Raw genomic sequence first — 19,957 nt, forward strand, 5'->3', positions numbered from 1 at the left:
TAAGCGGATCATATGGACGTAGGTTGTGGCAGTTGTGCAAGGATGAAGAGACTGGCACAGGATAGACTAAGTTGGAGAGCTGCGTCGAACCCGTAAAGACAACAACAACAATCACACTCCACACCCTCCAGTTTATAAAAGTCCATCGCAAATTACATGGTGACACAACCAATAAGCTGAAACATATTCGAAAACAATTAAGCTACAATAACATAGCGGACAAACGTTAAAAGATATTTATCACAGAAGTGTTAACAGAAAAATGTAACGTATAATTACAATAAAATAATACAGCGTTTACAAACACCTTTACACCCATTTAACGATAACTTTTAGGTTCAATATAAGCAACGTATTAAGGAGAAATCCCCAGTAGTTACGGCGACAAGCAGAACTACAGAATGTTGAACGTACTGCACATGACGCACAGTCACCTGAACATCAATGTGTGCTATTAAGGTACTAACTCTTTCACGAGTATAATGGTCATACTCCGAAACTGTATATACTAGGGTAATATTTTGCAACTTCCGATGGGTCGAGAAATTAAAACCAGAGTGAAAATCCTGCGAAGCCTCGCGCAGATGTGTTGCGCAGTGTCTTTACTATGGCTATCTAACGCGCCACGTCGCACTATTCAGTTCTGAGTACACAGTGCGCTCGTAAATATATCTAGAAATTAGTGTCTCTATCCGAGTGTGAAATGCCTGTTGTGAGGCTTCGTGTGATTTCACGCAGCTCACGGCCGGCCGGGGTGGACGAGCGGTTCTAGGCGCTACGGTCTGGAACCGCGCGATCGCTACTGTCGCAGGTTCGAATCCTGCCTCGGGCATGGATGTGTGTGATGTCCTTAGGTTAGTTATGTTTGAGAAGTTCTAAGTTCTGGGGGACTGATGACCTTAGAAGTTAATTCGCATAGTACTCAGAGACATTTCAACCATTTGATGCAGCTCACGTAACGTAACTGTCTTGAGTTTCCTTCTTCATCATAATTCTGCGCCACACATTGCAGCGACAACGAAGATGAAGCTGCTGCATTTTCTATGAGAAGTATTTAATCATCGACCAAACAGTCCGGACTTGGCTCCCTCTGATTTTCATCTCCTAGCTCACATGAACCGCTGGCCATGAGGACACTATTTTGACAGTGCAGCATAGGGACTTCCCCTCAGACTATGTTAGCTCCCAATGTTGCCAGGTGCCTCGATAAACGAGAGGTGCTCCCGTTTATAGGGGCGTCATAAGATGTTCCGAGAACTCTTTCGCGAAACTTCCGCTGCGGGACTTTGCAGACCAAAACACACAGAATATTGGGGTCATTAACTGGAGTCTAATAAAGAACTAGTAAAGCTTTTCCTATTACTCACCAAGGGTACTGGCTTGTATTACTAGAATGACAGGGAGTGAAACAGTACAATAAACTCAATTTCGGTGTGGCAACAGCAAGCTAAGATCGCTATTGTTTTGTCACCTTGCTTAAATCAAATGCAATCAAGCCCAACGTGATATGTCAAATGTCCAAACTTCTGTTGACTGCCACCAATTCGAAAAACAGGGTGTCTACATGGTAACGTTACGTACATTCAGGGACAAAGGAGAAGGGTAAGTGATTAGTTTAGGTAACGGTCCATAGTTCGGAAACGACCGAGGCAAAAGTTACAAGCGAAAATTGTTCGGACGTCTCTGACAGCGGACCCCTTCTAATGAAAACTCTTTGCCTTCAATATTTTGGAAGAAGGTAGTATGGAGCGAAACAAAAAAAAACTCTACTAAACATTTTTCTTGTTTTGCCTCATACGCTTCCTCTCAAAATGTAAAAAGCAAACAGCTTTCAATAGAAGATATCCACAATTTCGCTTACACCTTCCGTCTTGGTCGTTTTCTGTTCAGGATCCCTTACCACAAATTTATACACTCCTGGAAATGGAAAAAAGAACACATTGACACCGGTGTGTCAGACCCACCATACTTGCTCCGGACACTGCGAGAGGGCTGTACAAGCAATGATCACACGCACGGCACAGCGGACACACCAGGAACCGCGGTGTTGGCCGTCGAATGGCGCTAGCTGCGCAGCATTTGTGCACCGCCGCCCTCAGTGTCAGCCCGTTTGCCGTGGCATACGGAGCTCCATCGCAGTCTTTAACACTGGTAGCATGCCGCGACAGCGTGGACGTGAACCGTATGTGCAGTTGACGGACTTTGAGCCAGGGCGTATAGTGGGCATGCGGGAGGGCGGGTGGACGTACCGCCGAATTGCTCAACACGTGGGGCGTGAGGTCTCCACAGTACATCGATGTTGTCGCCAGTGGTCGGCGGAAGGTGCACGTGCCCGTCGACCTGGGACCGGACCGCAGCGACGCATGGATGCACGCCAAGACCGTAGGATCCTACGCAGTGCCGTAGGGGACCGCACCGCCACTTCCCAGCAAATTAGGGACACTGTTGCTCCTGGGGTATCGGCGAGGACCATTCGCAACCGTCTCCATGAAGCTGGGCTACGGTCCCGCACACCGTTAGGCCGTCTTCCGCTCACGCCCCAACATCGTGCAGCCCGCCTCCAGTGTTGTCGCGACAGGCGTGAATGGAGGGACGAATGGATACGTGTCGTCTTCAGCGATGAGAGTCGCTTCTGTCTTGGTGCCAATGATCGTCGTATGCGTGTTTGGCGCCGTGCAGGTGAGCGCCACAATCAGGACTGCATACGACCGAGGCACACAGGGCCAACAACCGGCATCATGGTGTGGGGAGCGATCTCCTACACTGGCCGTACACCTCTGGTGATCGTCGAGGGGACACTGAATAGTGCACGGTACATCCAAACCGTCATCGAACCCATCGTTCTACCATTCCTAGACCGGCAAGGGAACTTGCTGTTCCAACAGGACAATGCACGTCCGCATGTATCCCGTGCCACCCGACGTGCTCTAGAAGGTGTAAGTCAACTACCCTGGCCAGCAAGATCTCCGGATCTGTCCCGCACTGAGCATGTTTGGGACTGGATGAAGCGTCGTCTCACGCGGTCTGCACGTCCAGCACGAACGTTGGTCCAACTGAGGCGCCAGGTGGAAATGGCATGGCAAGCCGTTCCACAGGACTACATCCAGCATCTCTACGATCGTCTCCATGGGAGAATAGCAGCCTGCATTGCTGCGAAAGGTGGATATACACTGTACTAGTGCCGACATTGTGCATGCTCTGTTGCCTGTGTCTATGTGCCTGTGGTTCTGTCAGTGTGATCATGTGATGTATCTGACCCCAGGAATGTGTCAATAAAGTTTCCCCTTCCTGGGACAATGAATTCACGGTGTTCTTATTTCAATTTCCAGGAGTGTACATTTACTCTTAATCATCCCTGAAATTTTGTAACATCATAAAGGGATCACCCTGTACAATGTGTATTTTCTTCAAACATGTTCGAGTACGTGAAAGTTCCGAAAAGAGTTTCTACACGCGTCGATGAAATTAATCAAGGAGAGGGAGTACTATGAGCCAGGTGGTCGTAATCAGCCAATTAACTAAAGAGACGCATTAGCTGATACCGTAGTTGCACGTTTCGAATGCATTCAGCCACGTGGCTTACAGTGATGTACACTCACCACTCCGCTGTTTCTTTCTTCCCCTTTCTCATCCACTTACCGGCCGCGATTTCTCTTTTCTCGCCAGTTGATGCCTTGTTAACGTTTCATAAACTGTCCATTACTGTCCTAAAATTGTTGCTTTTGATAAACAGAACACCACTTTCGACTAGTACAACTGTACCAGTTTCATTTATTTTCGTCTTTTACGTCCCTGTTTTAGATTCTTATCCTGTCGACTTTAGAACCACTTATTCCTAAGCTCCGATCGTCTGCGTGTTGGATCTTTCTGTACTATTCAGTGAGCTCTGTGACTGCTGGACAAATTCCTCTTGCACAAAAGACTCACTGAATGAGATCTCGTAACCACCGCGAATAGACCCAAAAATAATGAGGTCATTGTTTTGCCTGGAGAGTAATCGCCGATATCTGTTCATTGAGAGCGTTCTTGGGACAAGTCACAGTATTGTGCTAAAGGGAACGACATAGCAGGTGCTAAAGGGAACGACACAGCAGTGTCAGTGTTCACGTTTTGACAGCGTCATGTTAGGACCACCAGTGCTACTGCACGTATTTCCTACGAGTACTGTGCCAGATGCCGTTTATCCTGCATTTCCGCTGGTAGATACGTATGTGGTTCGATGTGATGAGTGATAATGCCCCCCCCCCCCCCTCAAAGGGATGGCCTGGTGGACAATCATTTGCAAAAAGAAAACAGTTCAAATGGCTCTGAATACTATGGGTTTTACCATCTGAGATCATCAGTCCCCTAGACTTCGAACTACTTAAACCTAACCTAAGGTCATCACACATATCCATGCCCGAGGCAGGATTCGGACGTGCGACCATAGAAGCGGCGCGGTCTCGGTCTGAATCGCCTGGAACGGCTCGGCCACAGCGGCTGACATATGCAGTACAGAGTGCTTATCGAACGCGGTGGTGCAGTAGTTGGTACACTGTACTCGCATTCCGGAAAGCGTGCGTCAATCGAGATTTAGGTTTTCAGTGATTCCCCCAAATCGCTAGAGCACACGCCGCGAAGGTTCCTTTCCAAGGTAACAGCCTATTTCCTTCCCCATCCTTGACACAATCTGAGCATGCCGTCGTTGTCGACGAAACATTAAACATTAATCTTCCATTTTTTCCTCATAGTGAACTTAGATACGATTGCAGACACATGTATCCACTGGTTTGAATAATTACAGTGCTGTCACCGCCGTCACGGACCTTTTCTCTCTACCTGAGATCGCTTATCCAGCAGTAGAAGGGGTTAATTTATATCAGTTATACCAATACGCCATGTTGACTACCCTTAAACATTTTCCTCAACATATTAGCAACAAAACTCAAATGCATCTGAAATCTAAATGAAATCTTGCGGTGGGGTATGGTTGAGAACACTATAATACTCTCCTTTGAGAAATTATATCCCTCGAGCCAATTAGAATTTGCGATTTTTATTAAGCTCATTTGTAGAACTGTCGAAAACTGCATCTTTCGCAAATCTCGTGACATTCTTCTAACCTACGTCATGTATCATAAACTTACAGGGCATTCCAGAAATGAAGAGAGGTTCAGAAGTGGAATTAAAATACAGGATGAAAGGTGTGTCATAAGATTCACCGACAGTATTGCTATCCATAGTGAATGTGATGGATACCTTAATGACACCTCTAATGAGCAAACACTATGGATTATTATAATTAAATTTTCTTCTATAAATTTGAGTCAATGATGGAAGCTGAAGATATGAATTAAAATTTGTGCCATGGCCGGGACTGCAACCCAGATCTTTGTCTTATTAGGTAGGTATGCTTGGTATTACTATGGACTGAGAGTAAGCCAAAGACAAGTAATAACAAAAGTAATGAGGAGTAGCAGAGGTGAGTTTACAGATGCGCTGAGGCCCTAACTTCCAAACGGGGGACCACAAAGTACACTACTGTCTATTCACTATTCAAATTTCTTTACCACCAAGATGACGTGCTACAGACATTGGAAGCGTATGTTCGCCATCGCCACATGGACGGAGCACCCGGCGGGATGGTGTGTGGTGCCATTGGTTACACGTCTCGGTCACCTCTTGTTCGCATTGACGGCACTTTGAATAGTGGACGTTACATTTCAGATATGTTACGACTCGTGGCTCTGCCCTTCATTCTATTCCTACGATACCCTACATTTCAGTAGGATAATGCACGACCGCATGTTGCAGGTCCTGTTCGGGCCTTTCTGGGTACAGAGAATGTTCGACTGCTGCCCTGGCCAGCAAGTTCTCCAGATCTTTCACCAATTGAAAACAGCTGGTCAATGGTGGCCGAGCAACTGGCTCGTCACAATACGCCAGTCACTACTCTTGATGAACTGTGATATCGTGTTGAAGCTGCATGGGAAACTGTACCTCTACACGCCATCCAAGCTCTGTTTGACTCAATGCCCAGGCGTATCAAGGTCGTTATTACGGTCAGAGGTGGTTGTTCTGGGTACTGATTTCTCAGGATCTATGCACCCAAATTGTGTGAAAATGTAATCACATGTCAGCTCTCATATAATATATTTGTCCAATGAATATCCGTTTATAATCTGCATTTCTCCTTGGTGAAGCAATTTTAATGGCCAGTAGTGTAGATGAAGTGAAGAGATTCTGCTTGTTATGGTTTTCGCCGTCAGTTGTTATGATGACAGGTGGACAGTGCTACACAGAAACATATATTGCAGGTTTGGCAATGACGTCAGTAAGGAGCTGGCTGCATAGTCTGTATCTGCAACGACTGAAACAATTAGTAGTCGTTGGTAAAAAATAATATATATTGTACTTAACTTATATTACAAGCTGCTTCATATGCTGCATACATTTAATTACAAACACATCTTACTGACGCGATACTTGACTAAGCGCCTTTTTAGGGGTGCTTCCTATCAGCTGAAGGCTATGCTACATTCCTAGTTGACGTCGATAGCAAGAGTGGATGAGAGCTCGCTAGATACTTGTCAAAAGCCGCGGAGGGGCGGTAGCGGCGCTAGTCGCGACTCGCGGGTCAAGCGATGTCTATTACGAACCGCGGTCGATATCTGCAATGGTGGCATCGAACATTGGTACCACACTACTACCTTGGAGACAATATAACGTTTGACGGCCCTCCGAAGAGGATATAATAAGCAGGACTGCAACCGCTATTGCTTTCGGTTCCTATACGTCACCCCTCTTGCCCTCAGATTTGGCTGTAACGTGACGCTGTAAGATTTTACTATCGAAGTTTTAAACTCACTATTTGAAGTCTTTGTGATACTGATTTCGGCAAGTCAGCTCCAACAGGCTCCATACTTGTGCTATAATTGTCCCTCACTAAGTCAATAGTAGGTAGGTTCGTAAATGAGTCGAATTTGTGGAGATAGCAATGGCAACTGAGAACATGTGAGCAAATTAATGTTCCATTAAATTCTAAGCGGGGACAGCTTTATAATACACACCACACAGTGTTGAAATTGAACACTTAACCATCTCTACATTTCGTTGAGCAGTCACTGACTCTCTCCAGTTATTCTTTGAATCGACATGTGTAGTTTTCCAGAATTGACCACTTTCTTTACGCAACACAGGTAATGACGGCTATCTTTATCTCAGACTACAACACCAGTCTATTGTGGCTCCAGATGTTGCGAGCTGGAATAACTCATATCGGAGGGTTCAATAATGCCTAACGATCTTTAAAAATAAATCTAGTGAACGCAGTAATAGGCTGTTTTGGTTACTGATTATGATACACCCTGTGTACATATTTTGAACTAGGGACGCCCCACATCGGCTGCTTGTGTTCCACGGGCCTCAAGCCGATGCAAAAAGAAAAGTTATTTAATCAGCTGAATAAATCTTGACACCGTAGCTATATATAATTAATAATACGAGGACGTTTCATAAACGACATTCCGTTAAAGTATTAAAAAAAGCACATTTATTAAATACAACTTAATGCTAGAAATATTTTTCTACATAATTCCATCGCACATTAAAGTACTTGTCATATCGAGAACCACCTAGCTTTCATCTGCTTACCCCAGCCCCCGCCCCCCCCCCCTCCACCCCCACCCCGCCCCTAGTCCTCAGCTTGCATTTAGTTTTTAGTTTTATTGTATTTTTTTCGCGGTAAATGACAACAGCCAAACAATTGCAGGATAAATATTTACTGAAATCCTTGACCACGGTTTCGGCATATTTAAATATACCATCATCAGAAGCAAAAATACACTAAAAATCACATCCTGCACTGGAGATGCATAAAACAACCGTGCTGAGGCGCGTCGTCAGTACTTAGCCTAAGTACTGATAATATGCCGTGTTCGCATCGACCAGCTCTTCATAATTATGCTGTAAAGATAGAGGTGATATTTTAGTTTTAACTACTGACGACGCGCTTTGGCACGGTTCTTTTGTGCATCTCCACTTCAGGATGTGATTTTAGCGTATTTTTGCTTCGGATCAAGGTATATTTAGATATAAAGAATCCGTGGTCAAGGATTTCAATAAATCTTTATCTTGCATCTGTTTGGCTGTTATCATTTACCGTGAAGACTTTCAACAGTTGCTGCTTCAGTCATGTTTAAAATTTTGTTTATTGTATTACTCTTGTCTTTGATATGTAGTAACGATGTATTTTGGAGTCCTGTTTAATATTCTTTGTTTTTAAGTATTTTTTCCTCTGTATTTGGTGTGCCGAACACTTTTAGCGCTACCTTGTGCTACTATTTACGCCACCTAGTTGTTATGTTTGTTACTTCTTACATAACGTCATATTTTGTTACTCAGTTGTACTCGAAAGTTTGTTATTTGTACATGACGCTATGCTCTGGTGTTAATGACCCCCCCTCCCCCCCTACGTCCCTTGGTATGTTTTCCTACACTTTTGCCAGTTCTATTATTTGATTGAAGGTATTATTCCCGCATGCGCTGCGCTAAAGACGTGAACACGCCACCTTGGTATCGTTTGACCGTGTTGCGTTGCATCAAGGGAACTTTTCAAAGATACGATGTACGTCCGCAAAGTAAGTTCCGTTTGGTTATATAAAACAAACATGTACAGATACAGGAAAAATATTTATTGTACAAAAATCTACAACTGTTAAACTAATTTTCTACGTAGCTTCCGAAATGTTGTAGGCGCTTGTCATAGCGCGGCACAAGTATTTGTATGCCTTCTTCATAGAAGGTTGCCACCTTGAAGTGTTGACCACCAAGGACAGATTTTAGGTGTAAGAAGAGATGAAAGTCGCTAGGAGCGAGCTCCAGGCTGTACGGACGATGATCGAAGGTTTCCCAGTGAAATTACAGTAACTACCGTGTGAGGTCGGGCATTATCGTGGAAAAAAGCTACACCTTTTGACAGTAATCCTCGGCGCTTGTTCTGTATTGAGCGGCGCAATTTCTTAATCGTCTCGCAGTAACCATGTGCATTGATTGTTTGGGCTCGTGATAATAAATTAATCATCAAAATGCATTTTCTGTCCCAAAAAACGGTGCACATGACTTTTCAAGGCGTCAAGATTTGCTTAGGCTTCGTTGGGTATAAAGTGTCCCTCCATTCCATTGATTGCCGTTTTGTTTCGGGGGTGCAGTAAGATACTCAAGTTTCATCCCCCGCGACTATCGGAGAAAGAAAACCATCGCCTTATTCATTCTAGCGTGTCAAAAACTGAAGAGCACTGCCCATCTGTTTTTTTTTTTTTTGTGTTGTTCAGTAAGAATTTTTGAAACCCAACGTGAGCAATGTTTTCAAAATTTAAGTTTTACAGTAACAATTTCATGAATAAGTGATCGTGAGATTTGCGCAACTTCCATAGCAAGGGCACTAGGTGTGAACTTACGGTTGTGCTTAATCTTGTCTTCATTGTGTGAACCAGTTCATCAGTAGCCACAAACGGGCGTTTACTTCGTTCTTCATCGTGTACTTGATCATGTTCATTGAAGATTCTGACCCATCTTCTAACCATCGAATCACTCATAGCATTTTTTTGTCAATAAACCTCGAAGACTTGCCGATGAATTTCATTTGGTTTTGTTTCTTTGCATTTAGAAAACGAATCACAGATCTGCTTTTCACACTCGGCATCATTTTCAATTACGGCTGATATTGTAAATAAGCACTATAATGCACACGTCGGCAGCAGTGATCTCCTTGAGGCCAGCCGTGGTGACCGAGTGGTTCTAGGTGCTTCGTCCGGAACTCCGCGACTGCTACGGTCGCAGGTTCGAATCTTGCCTCGGGCATGGATGTGTGTGATGTCGTTAGGTTGGTTAGGTTTAAGTAGTTCTAAGTTGTAGGGGACACATGACATATATTTTAAGTCCCATAGTGCTCAGAGCCATTCTTCTCCTTGAGTCAGAATAACTGCCGCGCATGCTCGAAACTGCCATCGTAACACTGCCACGGATAGAAATGGAACTTACTTTGTGGACGACCCTACCATTTAGATGTCATTAAGGTACAAGCGTTGCAACTAGATAACACTAACTGCATATGGACGAAAGACAGAAAAATCTCGCAGACAGCTTAGGTTGTACTACACTACTGGCCATTAAAATAGCTACACTACGAATATGACGTGATACAGACGCGAAATTTAACCGACAGGAAGACGATGAAGTGATATGCAAATGATTAGCTTTTCAGAGCATTCACACAAGGTTGGCGCCAGTGGCGACACGTACAACGTGCTGCCTCGAGGAAAGTTTCCGACCGATTTCTCATACATAAACAGCAGTTGACCGGCGTTGCCTGGTGAAACGTTGTTGTGATGCGTCGTGTAAGGAGGAGAAATGCGTAACATCATGTTTACGACTTTGATAAAGGTCGGATTGTAGCCTATCGCGATTACGGTGTATCGTTTCGCGACATTGCTGCTCACGTTGGTCGAGATCCAATGACTGTTAGAAGAATATGGAATCGGTGGGTTCAGGAGGGTAATATGGAACGCCTTACTGGATCCCAACGGCCTCGTATCACTAGCAGTCGACATGAGAAGCATCTTATCAGCATGGATGTAAGGGATCCTGCAGGCACGTCCCAATCCCTGAGTCAACAGATGGGGACGTTTACAAGACACCAACCATCTGCACGAACAGTTCGACGATGTTTGCAGCAGCATGGACTATCATCTCGGAGATCATGGCTGTGGTTAGCCTTGACGCTGCATCACAGTCAGGAGCGCCTGCGATGGTGTACCCAACGACGAACCTGGATGCACGAATGGGAAAACCTCATTTTTTCGGATGAATCCAGTTTCTGTTTATATCATGATGGTCGCATCCTTGTTTGGCGACATCGCACATTGGAAGCGTGTATTCGCATCGCCATACTGGCGTATCACCCGCGTGATGGTATGGGGTGCCATTTATTACACGTCTCGGTCACCTCTTGTTCTCATTGACTGCACTTTGAACAGTGGACGTTACATTTCAGATATGTTACGACCCGTGGCTCTACCCTTCATTCGATCCCTACGATACTCTACATTTCAGCAGGATAATGCACGACCGCATGTTGCAGGTCATGTACGGGCCTTTCTGGATACAGAAAATGTTCGACTGCTGCCCTGGCCAGTAAGTTCTCTAGATCTTTCACGAATTGAAAACGTCTGGTTAATAGTGGCCGAGCAACTGGCTCGTCACAATACGCTAGTCACTACTCTTGATGAGCTGTGGTATCGTGTTGAAGCTGCATATGCAGCTGTACCTGTACATGCCATCCAAGCTCTGTTTGACTCAATGCCCAGGCGTATCAGTGTCGTTATTACGGCTAGAGGTGGTTGTTCTGGGTACTGATTTCTCAGGATCTATGCATCCTAATTGCGTGAAAATGTAATCACATGTCAGTTCTAGTATAACATATTTGTCCAATGAACACCCGTTTATCATCTGCGTTTCTTCTTGGTGTAGCAATTTTAATGGCCGGTAATGTACAACTGCAGGCGGACTGAAGTGTGCTCCCTGTGACGCTGTGTTGTGGTGACGTGTTGGGTGTGCGCTGCAGGACGAACGACGAGTCGCTGGAGCTGCAGCCGCTGAACCCGGACGGGGGGCCGGCGCCCGGCGAGCGCCACGGCTCCGGCAAGGGCGTGCTGCGGCGCATGTCGCGCGTCCGCAGCGACGAGGCCGACGACATCGTCCGGCCAGCCGCCGACCACCACCCGCAGGCAAGTGCGGCGCGCCGCGGCGCGGCAGCCGGGGGGCGAGGGGGCGGCTGGGCAGCCGGCCCTCTCCCCCACTCGCTCCTGCCTCGCCTCTTTGCATGTTCTGTTCTACTGGCTCGCCGAAATACGACGGCGTGGCAAAAATTAACAGTACTGAATTGTTACGTGAAATCTTTTGAAGTAAAACGAACTTTATTAACATTCTGCAACTTTACCCCTCGCGTCTATACAGGGTGGTCCATTGATCGTGACCAGGCCAAATATCTCACGATATAATCGTCAAACGAAAAAACTACAAAGAACGAAACTTGTCTAGCTTGAAGGGGGAAACCAGATGTCGCTATGGTTGGCCCGCAAGATGGCGCTGCCATAGGTCAAACGGATATCAACTGCGTTTTTATAAATAGGAACCCCCATTTTTATTACAGATTCTTGTAGTACGTGAAGAAATATGAATGTTTCAGTTGGACCACTTTTTTCGCTTCGTGATAGATGGCGTTGTAATAGTCAAGTGCTATATATGTATGCTCGGTATCCTGCACGACATCATTTACGTGTCGGGACCGTTTGCCGGATAGTTACGTTATTTACGGAAGCAGGAAGAGTTCAGCCGCTTGTGAAACGCCAACCACGACCTGTAACAAATGATGATGCCCAAGTAGGTGTTTTAGCTGCTGTCGCGGTTAATCCGCTCACCAGTAGGAAGCAAACTGCGCGAGATTTAGGGAATCTCAAAAACGTCGGTTTTCAGAATGCTACATCAATATCGATTCTACAGGAATGACATGGTGACGACTTTGAACCTCGTGTACAGTTCTGCTACTGGGCACAAGAGAAATTACGGGACGATGACAGATTTTTTGCTCACATTCTATTTAGCGACGAAGCGTCAGTCACCAACAGCGGTAACGTAAACCGGTATAATATGCACTATTGGGCAACGGAATATCCACGATGGCTGCGAGAAGTGGAACATCACCGACTTTTTTGGGTTAATGTATGGTGCCCAATGATGGGAGGAAGAATAATAGGACTCCATTTTATTGATGGCAGTCTAAATGGTGCAGTGTATGCTGATTTCCTACGTAATGTTCTACCGATGTTACTACAAGATGTTTCATTGTATGACAGAATGGCGATATACTTTCAACATGATGGATCTCCGGCACATAGCTCGCTTGAGGTTGAATCGGTATTGAATAGCATATTTCATGACAGGTACATTGGTCGTCGAAGCACCATACCATGGCCCGCACGTTCACCGGATCTGACGTCCCCGGATTTCTTTCTGTGGGGAGAGTTGAAGGATATTTGCTATCGTGACCCACCGACAACGCCTGGCAACATGCGTGAGCACATTGTCAATACATGTGCGAACATTACGGAAGGCGAATTACTCGCTGCTGAGATAATGTCATTAAACGTATTGCCAAATGCATTAAGGGGCTGACGGACATCATTTGGAGCATATATTGCATTAATGTGATGTTTACAGGAAATCACGCAGTAACAGCATGCTTTCTCAGAAACGATAAGTTCACAAAGGTACATGTATCACATTGGAACAACCGAAATAAAATGTTCAAACGTACCTACGTTCTGTATTTTAATTTAAAAAACCTACCTGTTACCAACTGTTCTTCCTGTTTGTGACTATTACAGCGCCATCTGTCACAAAGCCAAAAATGTGATACAACTATAAAATTCATATTTCTTTAAGCACTACACGAATATGTAATAAAAAATGGGGGTTCCTATTTATAAAAACGCAGTTGATATCCGTTTGACCTATGGCAGCGCCATCTAGCGGGCCAACCATAGCGCCATCTGGATTCTCCCTTCAAGCTAGACAAGTTTCTTTTTTCGTACTTCTTTCGTTTGAGGCTTATTTCGTGAGATATTTGGCCCGATCACGATCAATGGACCACCCTGTATACACACAAAGCAAAAAAAAATCGCAACACCAAAGAAATAATTACTGTAGAGAAGTGAAATTTTGGGAATACATTTATTTAGATAACATGTTTATGTGATTAACATTGCAGGAGCAAAGATTAATGTAAGCGCTCAATAAGCCATTGCAAATGAAAATGATGCTACACTGATAACTGGTAGAACCTCCAGAATGTTGAATGTAAGCATGCAGACTTGCATGCATTGCGTTGTACACATATCAGATGTCAGTTTGTACGACACAGTTCAATACCGGTTCCACTTGGTCGGTCATTATTGGGGACGGTTAATACTGTTTGTGGATGATGTTGGAGTTGTCGTCCGATGATGTCCCAGATGTGCTCCACTGGAGACAGATCTAGTGATATAGGAGGCCAACGAAACATGTCGACATGCTGTAAAGCATGTTGTGTTACAAAAGCGTAGTCTGGGCGAGCGTTATCCTGGTGGAAAACACTCCTTGGAAAGTTGTTCGCGAATGGTAGCACGTCAGAGCGAAACACCAGAACGACATACAGATTTGCAGTCAGGGTGTGTGGAATAACCACGACAGTGCCCCTACTGTCGTTCGAAATCGCACCCCAGACAATAACTTGAAATAACCAGTTTTCATCAGAAAACACAACAGACCTTCACCCTGCCCTCCAATGAGTTGTCGGTGATACCACCGAAGTCGCAAATGGCGGTGGTTTGGGGTTAGTGGAATGGGCGCTACAGGGCCTCTGGTTTGGCGCTATCCTTGAACTAAACTATTTGTAACAATTCGTTGTGTCACTATGGATCCAGCCGCTGCTCAGATTTGTGCTTCAGGTGCAGTACAATCGACCAGATCCATACGCCGAACACGATTATCTTCCCTCATGGTTGTCCGGCGCCCGGTCTTCTTTTGAGCGTACATTCCCGTGACCACCGCTGCCAGAAATCCTTTACAGTGGCTACATTTCTGCCAAGTCTTCCTGCAATATCACCGATGCAGATTGTAGTAGCCCTACTGCAGTGCTTCGATGAAACTCAGTGAGGTGTTGGTAATGGCGTCTTTGTCGCCTTAAACGCAATCGTGACTAACACAAACAAACCACGTCTAATCTCAAAGATAGCAAACGCGCACGACCGTTACAGCGTGTATTCTAAACAAAACTGATTTGCATCCCCTCAGTGCAAATACTAACGCCACTCTTATTCACTCGCGATAAATTTGAATAGACTTTATCTTTCAGATGTAGAACACGCATCCCAACTTTCGTTTATGGCTATAATGGTTCAAATGGCTCTGGTCACTATGCGACCTAACTTCTGAGGTCATCAGTCGCCTAGAACTTAGAACTAATTAAACCTAACTAACCTCAGTATATCACACACAGCCATGCCCGAGGCAGGATTCGAACCTGCGACCGGAGCGCCTAGAACCGCACAGCCACTCCGACCGGCTTTTCCTTTATATCGCACATCTCCTTCCTGGTATACCGACTTTTTTCCGCCAGTGTATTTATTTCTCAACACAGTCATCCTGGGGACGAACACATTTTTCCCAGCGAGAGACCAGTCTGCCGTCACTCTAGAATGTTTGACTTCCTTGACGGAGCCACAGCTCCCCCTGTAAAATTTGTAAATTTTTGGTGAAATCCCATGGGACTAAACTGCTTAGGTCATCCCTAAGCTTACCCACTATTTAATCCGACTTAAACTAACTTATGCTATGGACAACACCCATTCCTGAAGGAGAACTCGAACCTCCGACGAGGGGAGCCGCAAGGACTGTGACAAGGCGCCCGAGACCGCTCGGCGACCCAGCGCGGCTACTCCCTCTGCTTGCATCGCTCGAAGGGACTGAATGGAGGGCGATCGATAGCAGTGAGCCCTAGGCTGGGATCGTTGTAGATGTTCCTGCGCTCTCGTATGATCTGACATTGTTATGATGAAGGGGAGGGTGCTCCTAGCGTGGATGAACTCCCCGAATTCTCACACACAGGCATATTTACATTACGCACTGCCGTATTCCACGCTACATTCGGAGCCTTTGCATCATAATAGTGGAGAAATCGACTCATTAATAATGACATGTAACACCTCAAACGGTATTGAGAACAGAATAAAAAATTCTGGTTCGAATCCTGCCTCGGGCATGGATGTTTGTGATGTCCTTAGGTTAGTTAGGTTTAAGTAGTTCTGAGTTCTAGCGGACTGATGACCATAGATGTTAAGTCCCATAGAGCTCAGAGCCACTTGAACCATTAAAAAATTCTGAAGCATTGTTTTTCAACAGGTCCTAATCTATTGCCTTATCAGTGCATTTCAATGCCGGCCTACTTAGGTTCCATTGTTCACCGTTTATGGCCTCCCATATTAGTTTTAGCAACAAACAGCTGCATATAAATATTTAAATGTGGTAAGCAACATAAAGAAGTATATAGAAGGCCCAAACTTCTTAATTAAAACCATGATATCCTAAGGCTGGACAGTCAAATAAAAAGTTGGGCAAGAGAAAACATCTGCATGTAAACATTTTCCCTAACACAAACACAAAGTCGTTTGCGTTAGAGGCACGGTTAGAGGCACCACGCTGAAATTTATGTTAGGTACTAAGGTCTACAGCCCCGTCCGTTGTAAAAACTATAAACTTTCAAGTCAGTGGAATCAAAAGATTCTGCTATTGGCATATTCCGATGCTTACAGACTCTTTCATATGAAGCCATATGGACCTTCCCGGTGACCTAGAATCATGAAATTGGACAAGACGAATGATTTCACACTATATATAAAAGAAAAAAACCCTAAAATTGTTACTTTGTAATTATATTACATAAAAATGGTTTTTTGCCATTTGTCGTTAGTCTGTTTGTCTATCTGTCTGTCCCATTAACATCCCTCTTTCTCAGGAACGGGTAAAGGCATTAAGTTGAAATTCATGTCAAGTACCAAGCTACTTGATGCGTTGGCGCTTTAATTTCTAAGGCAACGCAATCAAATGTTATAGCCATATTTTCCACATATTTTGACACACGCAAACTACCTCATCGATACATACAAATGATACATATCACTACACAGTCGGTTCTGTTGGTCTAGAGGTAAAGCGCATTATTGGACACTTACAGGTAGCGGAATGGAATCTCGGTCAGACAACTGATTTTTCAGTCTTCGTATTAATCCAGCTTTCACTTGCAGCGACATGAGGAGTCGTCGGAAAAAAAACGTGGTTCGAATTCCACTTTACACTGTAGGTCCCATTCCCCCGGTTAGATAATGGATAACGGATACATTAGGAACACATCCAGTTTAGTAGTAATTTGCTAGATTTCGTTTCAGATGATCACTCATTAGAGTCTAAAAATATTATCTTTAATAAATATTTAATATATCATTAACGTCGATTTGCAGTAGTGTTTTAGAACATATGCTGTATTCGAACATTATGAAGTACCTCGAAGAAAACGATTTATATATCATTCTTATGAAACACAACTAGCTGTTTATACTCATGAAATAATAAGTGCTATCGACAGGGGATGTCAAATTGATTCCATATTTTTAGATTTCCAGAAGTCTTTCGACACCGTTCCTCACAAGCGTCTTCTAACCAAACAGCGTTCCTACAGAGTATCACCTCAGTTGTGAGACTGGATTCGTAATGTCCTGTCAGAAAGGTCACAGTTCGTAGTAATAGACGGAAAGTCATCGAGTAAAACAGAATTAATATCCGGCGTTCCCCAAGGAAGTGTTATAGGCCCTTTATTGTTCCTGATCTGTATTAACGACACAGGAGACAATCTGAGTAGCCGTCTTAGATTGTTTGCAGATGATGCTGTCATTTACCGTCTTGTAAAGTCATCAGATTATCAAAACGTCTTGCAAAATGATTTAGATAAGGAATCTGTATGGTTCAAAAAGTGACAATTGACCCTGTATAACGAAAAGTGCGAAGTCATTCACATGAGTACTAACAGAAATCAGCTAAATTTCGATTACGCGATAAGTCACACAAATCTGAGGGGTGTAAATTCAACTAAATACTTAGGGATTACAATTACAAATAACTTAAACTGGAACGATCTCATAGATGATATTGTGGGTAGAGCAAACGAAAGACTACGATTCATTCGCAGAACACTTAGAAGGTGCTACAGGTCTACCAAAGAGACTGCTTACACTACGCTTGTCCGTCCTATTTTGGAGTATTGCTGTGCGGTGTGGGATCCGCATCAGGTGGGACTGACGGATGACATCGAAAAAGTGCAAAGAAGGGCAGCTCGTTTTTTATTATTACGAAATAGGGGAGACAGTGTCACAGACATGATACGTGAATTGGAGTGGCAATCATTAAAACAAAGGCGTTTTTCGTTGCGACGGGACCTTCTCATAAAATTTCAATCACCAGTTTTCTCCTCCGATTGCGAAAACATTCTGTGGGCACCCACCTACATAGGGAGAAATGATCATCACGATAAAATAAGAAAAATCAGAGCTCCCACGGAAAAATGTAAGTGCTCGTTTTTTCCCGGGTGGCGTTTGAAAGTGGAACGATTGAGAGACAGCATGAAGGTGGTTCATTGAACCGTGTGCCAGGCACTTCATTGTGAATAGCAGAGTAATCACGTAGATGTAGATGTAGATATCCACCAGTTCCGATCGATGCGTTTGTCAATGTAATGAAATGATCGTGTGACGTTATTTATATATAGCATGTACGCAAAAAAGCAAAGTTCTACTGAAACGTGCTCCACATGCACATTGCAAGTAATGGACAGACGAGAAACAGTCTCCTGTCTGATGTTTTAACCGAACGAGATGCAACGTTTATCGTGACAAAAACGTATTTCCGTAGTTTCATACACAATACCGTTATTTTTAAACTGCTGATTCAGCACTTACCGTACAGGAAAATGTTGAAGTTGACTGATATTACTTTAGAAGAGTCAGGGCACTGAAATGTGAGACTGTATATCTTGTTTATATTGCTCGATCCTCATAAAGTCAGTCACAGTAGCAGTACTGGCGTTATTGCATTCAAGAAAATGTTTTTACAATGGTGCGTCTCTACCGTGCTTCACAGTAAGTCACAAGGCACACCATAGTCGCTGCCGCATTTCTGTCATGGATATTCCTCCAAGCAGCGGATAGCACTCTTTCCGCCGCATCCGCCAGCGTGTTCTCGCTGCAGCGTAGTAGCGGCGCGTTGGGCAGCCAATAGCGTGGTCACACACTACAGATTGTTTTGAAACTCTGGTCACGGGATTAAATATGCAAAAATACTTAAAGAAACTACGCCCACTATCACAGAAACTCTATGACGGCCGTGACAGAAGGTGCCTTTTGTTGTGACATATACTACCCCTTGTCCGTATTCGCTTCTGGACACAAAAATGGTGTTCGTATCAAAAAATTATTACGTTTTCAATTGTTATTCTTTTTCCTCTCGAAGGCGAATTCCAGTTTAAAAGATTATCACAGCACACACGTTTCCCTTATATTTACAAATCGTCATTAGAGGTAATATACGAGCTTAGGGTTTCGCGGCCGGAGCTCATTTCGAAAGAATCCTTTTCGGTGCTGGGACACATTATATATAACTCATACATTAACGAGGAAAGCACATTGAACAACTGACATAGACCGCCTCTATGATGAAGCCCAACATGGGCCGTTTTCAAGAGAATTGGCAATAGCCAAGAAACCGTAAAGAAAACTATGGCAACTCGTAACAAGATCAAGATCACCCAGAAAGAAACGCAATGGTAAATAGCCTGACTTCCATACTACCAAGGATCGTGACAGGCTGGGCAAAATTTTAGCCCTAGGAATACTCAAACTCATCTTTTACGCAGAAACAAAATAAGAAACACCCAGGTTTCCTCTAGAGACTTTGTGAACGAACTTCATATACAGAGAATACACGAGCCTAGCTTCGACCGTAGACTGGTATGTGATGCACAGAAGGTACGCTCCATTAACACCTGTATTTCTGGGCCTGAGCTATACATACAATTGTCCGCAGCTCGTGGTCGTGCGGTAGCTTTCTCGCTTCCCGCGCCCGGGTTCCCGGGTTCCATTCCCGGCGGGGTCAGGGATTTTCTCTGCCTCCTGATGACTGGGTGTTGTGTGACGTTCTTAGGTTAGTTAGGTTTAAGTAGTTCTAAGTTCTAGGGTAGTGATGACACTAGATGTTAAGTCCTATAGTGCTCAGAGCCATTTGAACCATTTATACATACAATTTGGTCAGCACCGTGAATCGTCGACGGTGGAAC

General features: G+C 44.4%; 1 protein-coding gene across 1 annotated transcript in view; it reads left to right on the forward strand.

Moving 5' to 3' along the window:
* Positions 1-12,266, forward strand: part of LOC126285155 (cyclic nucleotide-gated cation channel alpha-3-like) — an 884,508-nt gene extending 872,242 nt beyond the window's left edge. The window contains exons 18-19 of the mRNA XM_049984467.1: positions 11,603-11,816; positions 12,255-12,266. Coding sequence (XP_049840424.1) covers positions 11,603-11,816; positions 12,255-12,266 — 226 coding nt within the window. The remainder of the gene's footprint in view (positions 1-11,602; positions 11,817-12,254) is intronic.
* Positions 12,267-19,957: the final 7,691 nt, after the last annotated feature.

The sequence above is a fragment of the Schistocerca gregaria genome, chromosome 8 (assembly GCF_023897955.1).
Source record: "Schistocerca gregaria isolate iqSchGreg1 chromosome 8, iqSchGreg1.2, whole genome shotgun sequence".
In the NCBI taxonomy this organism is placed as follows: domain Eukaryota; kingdom Metazoa; phylum Arthropoda; class Insecta; order Orthoptera; family Acrididae; genus Schistocerca; species Schistocerca gregaria.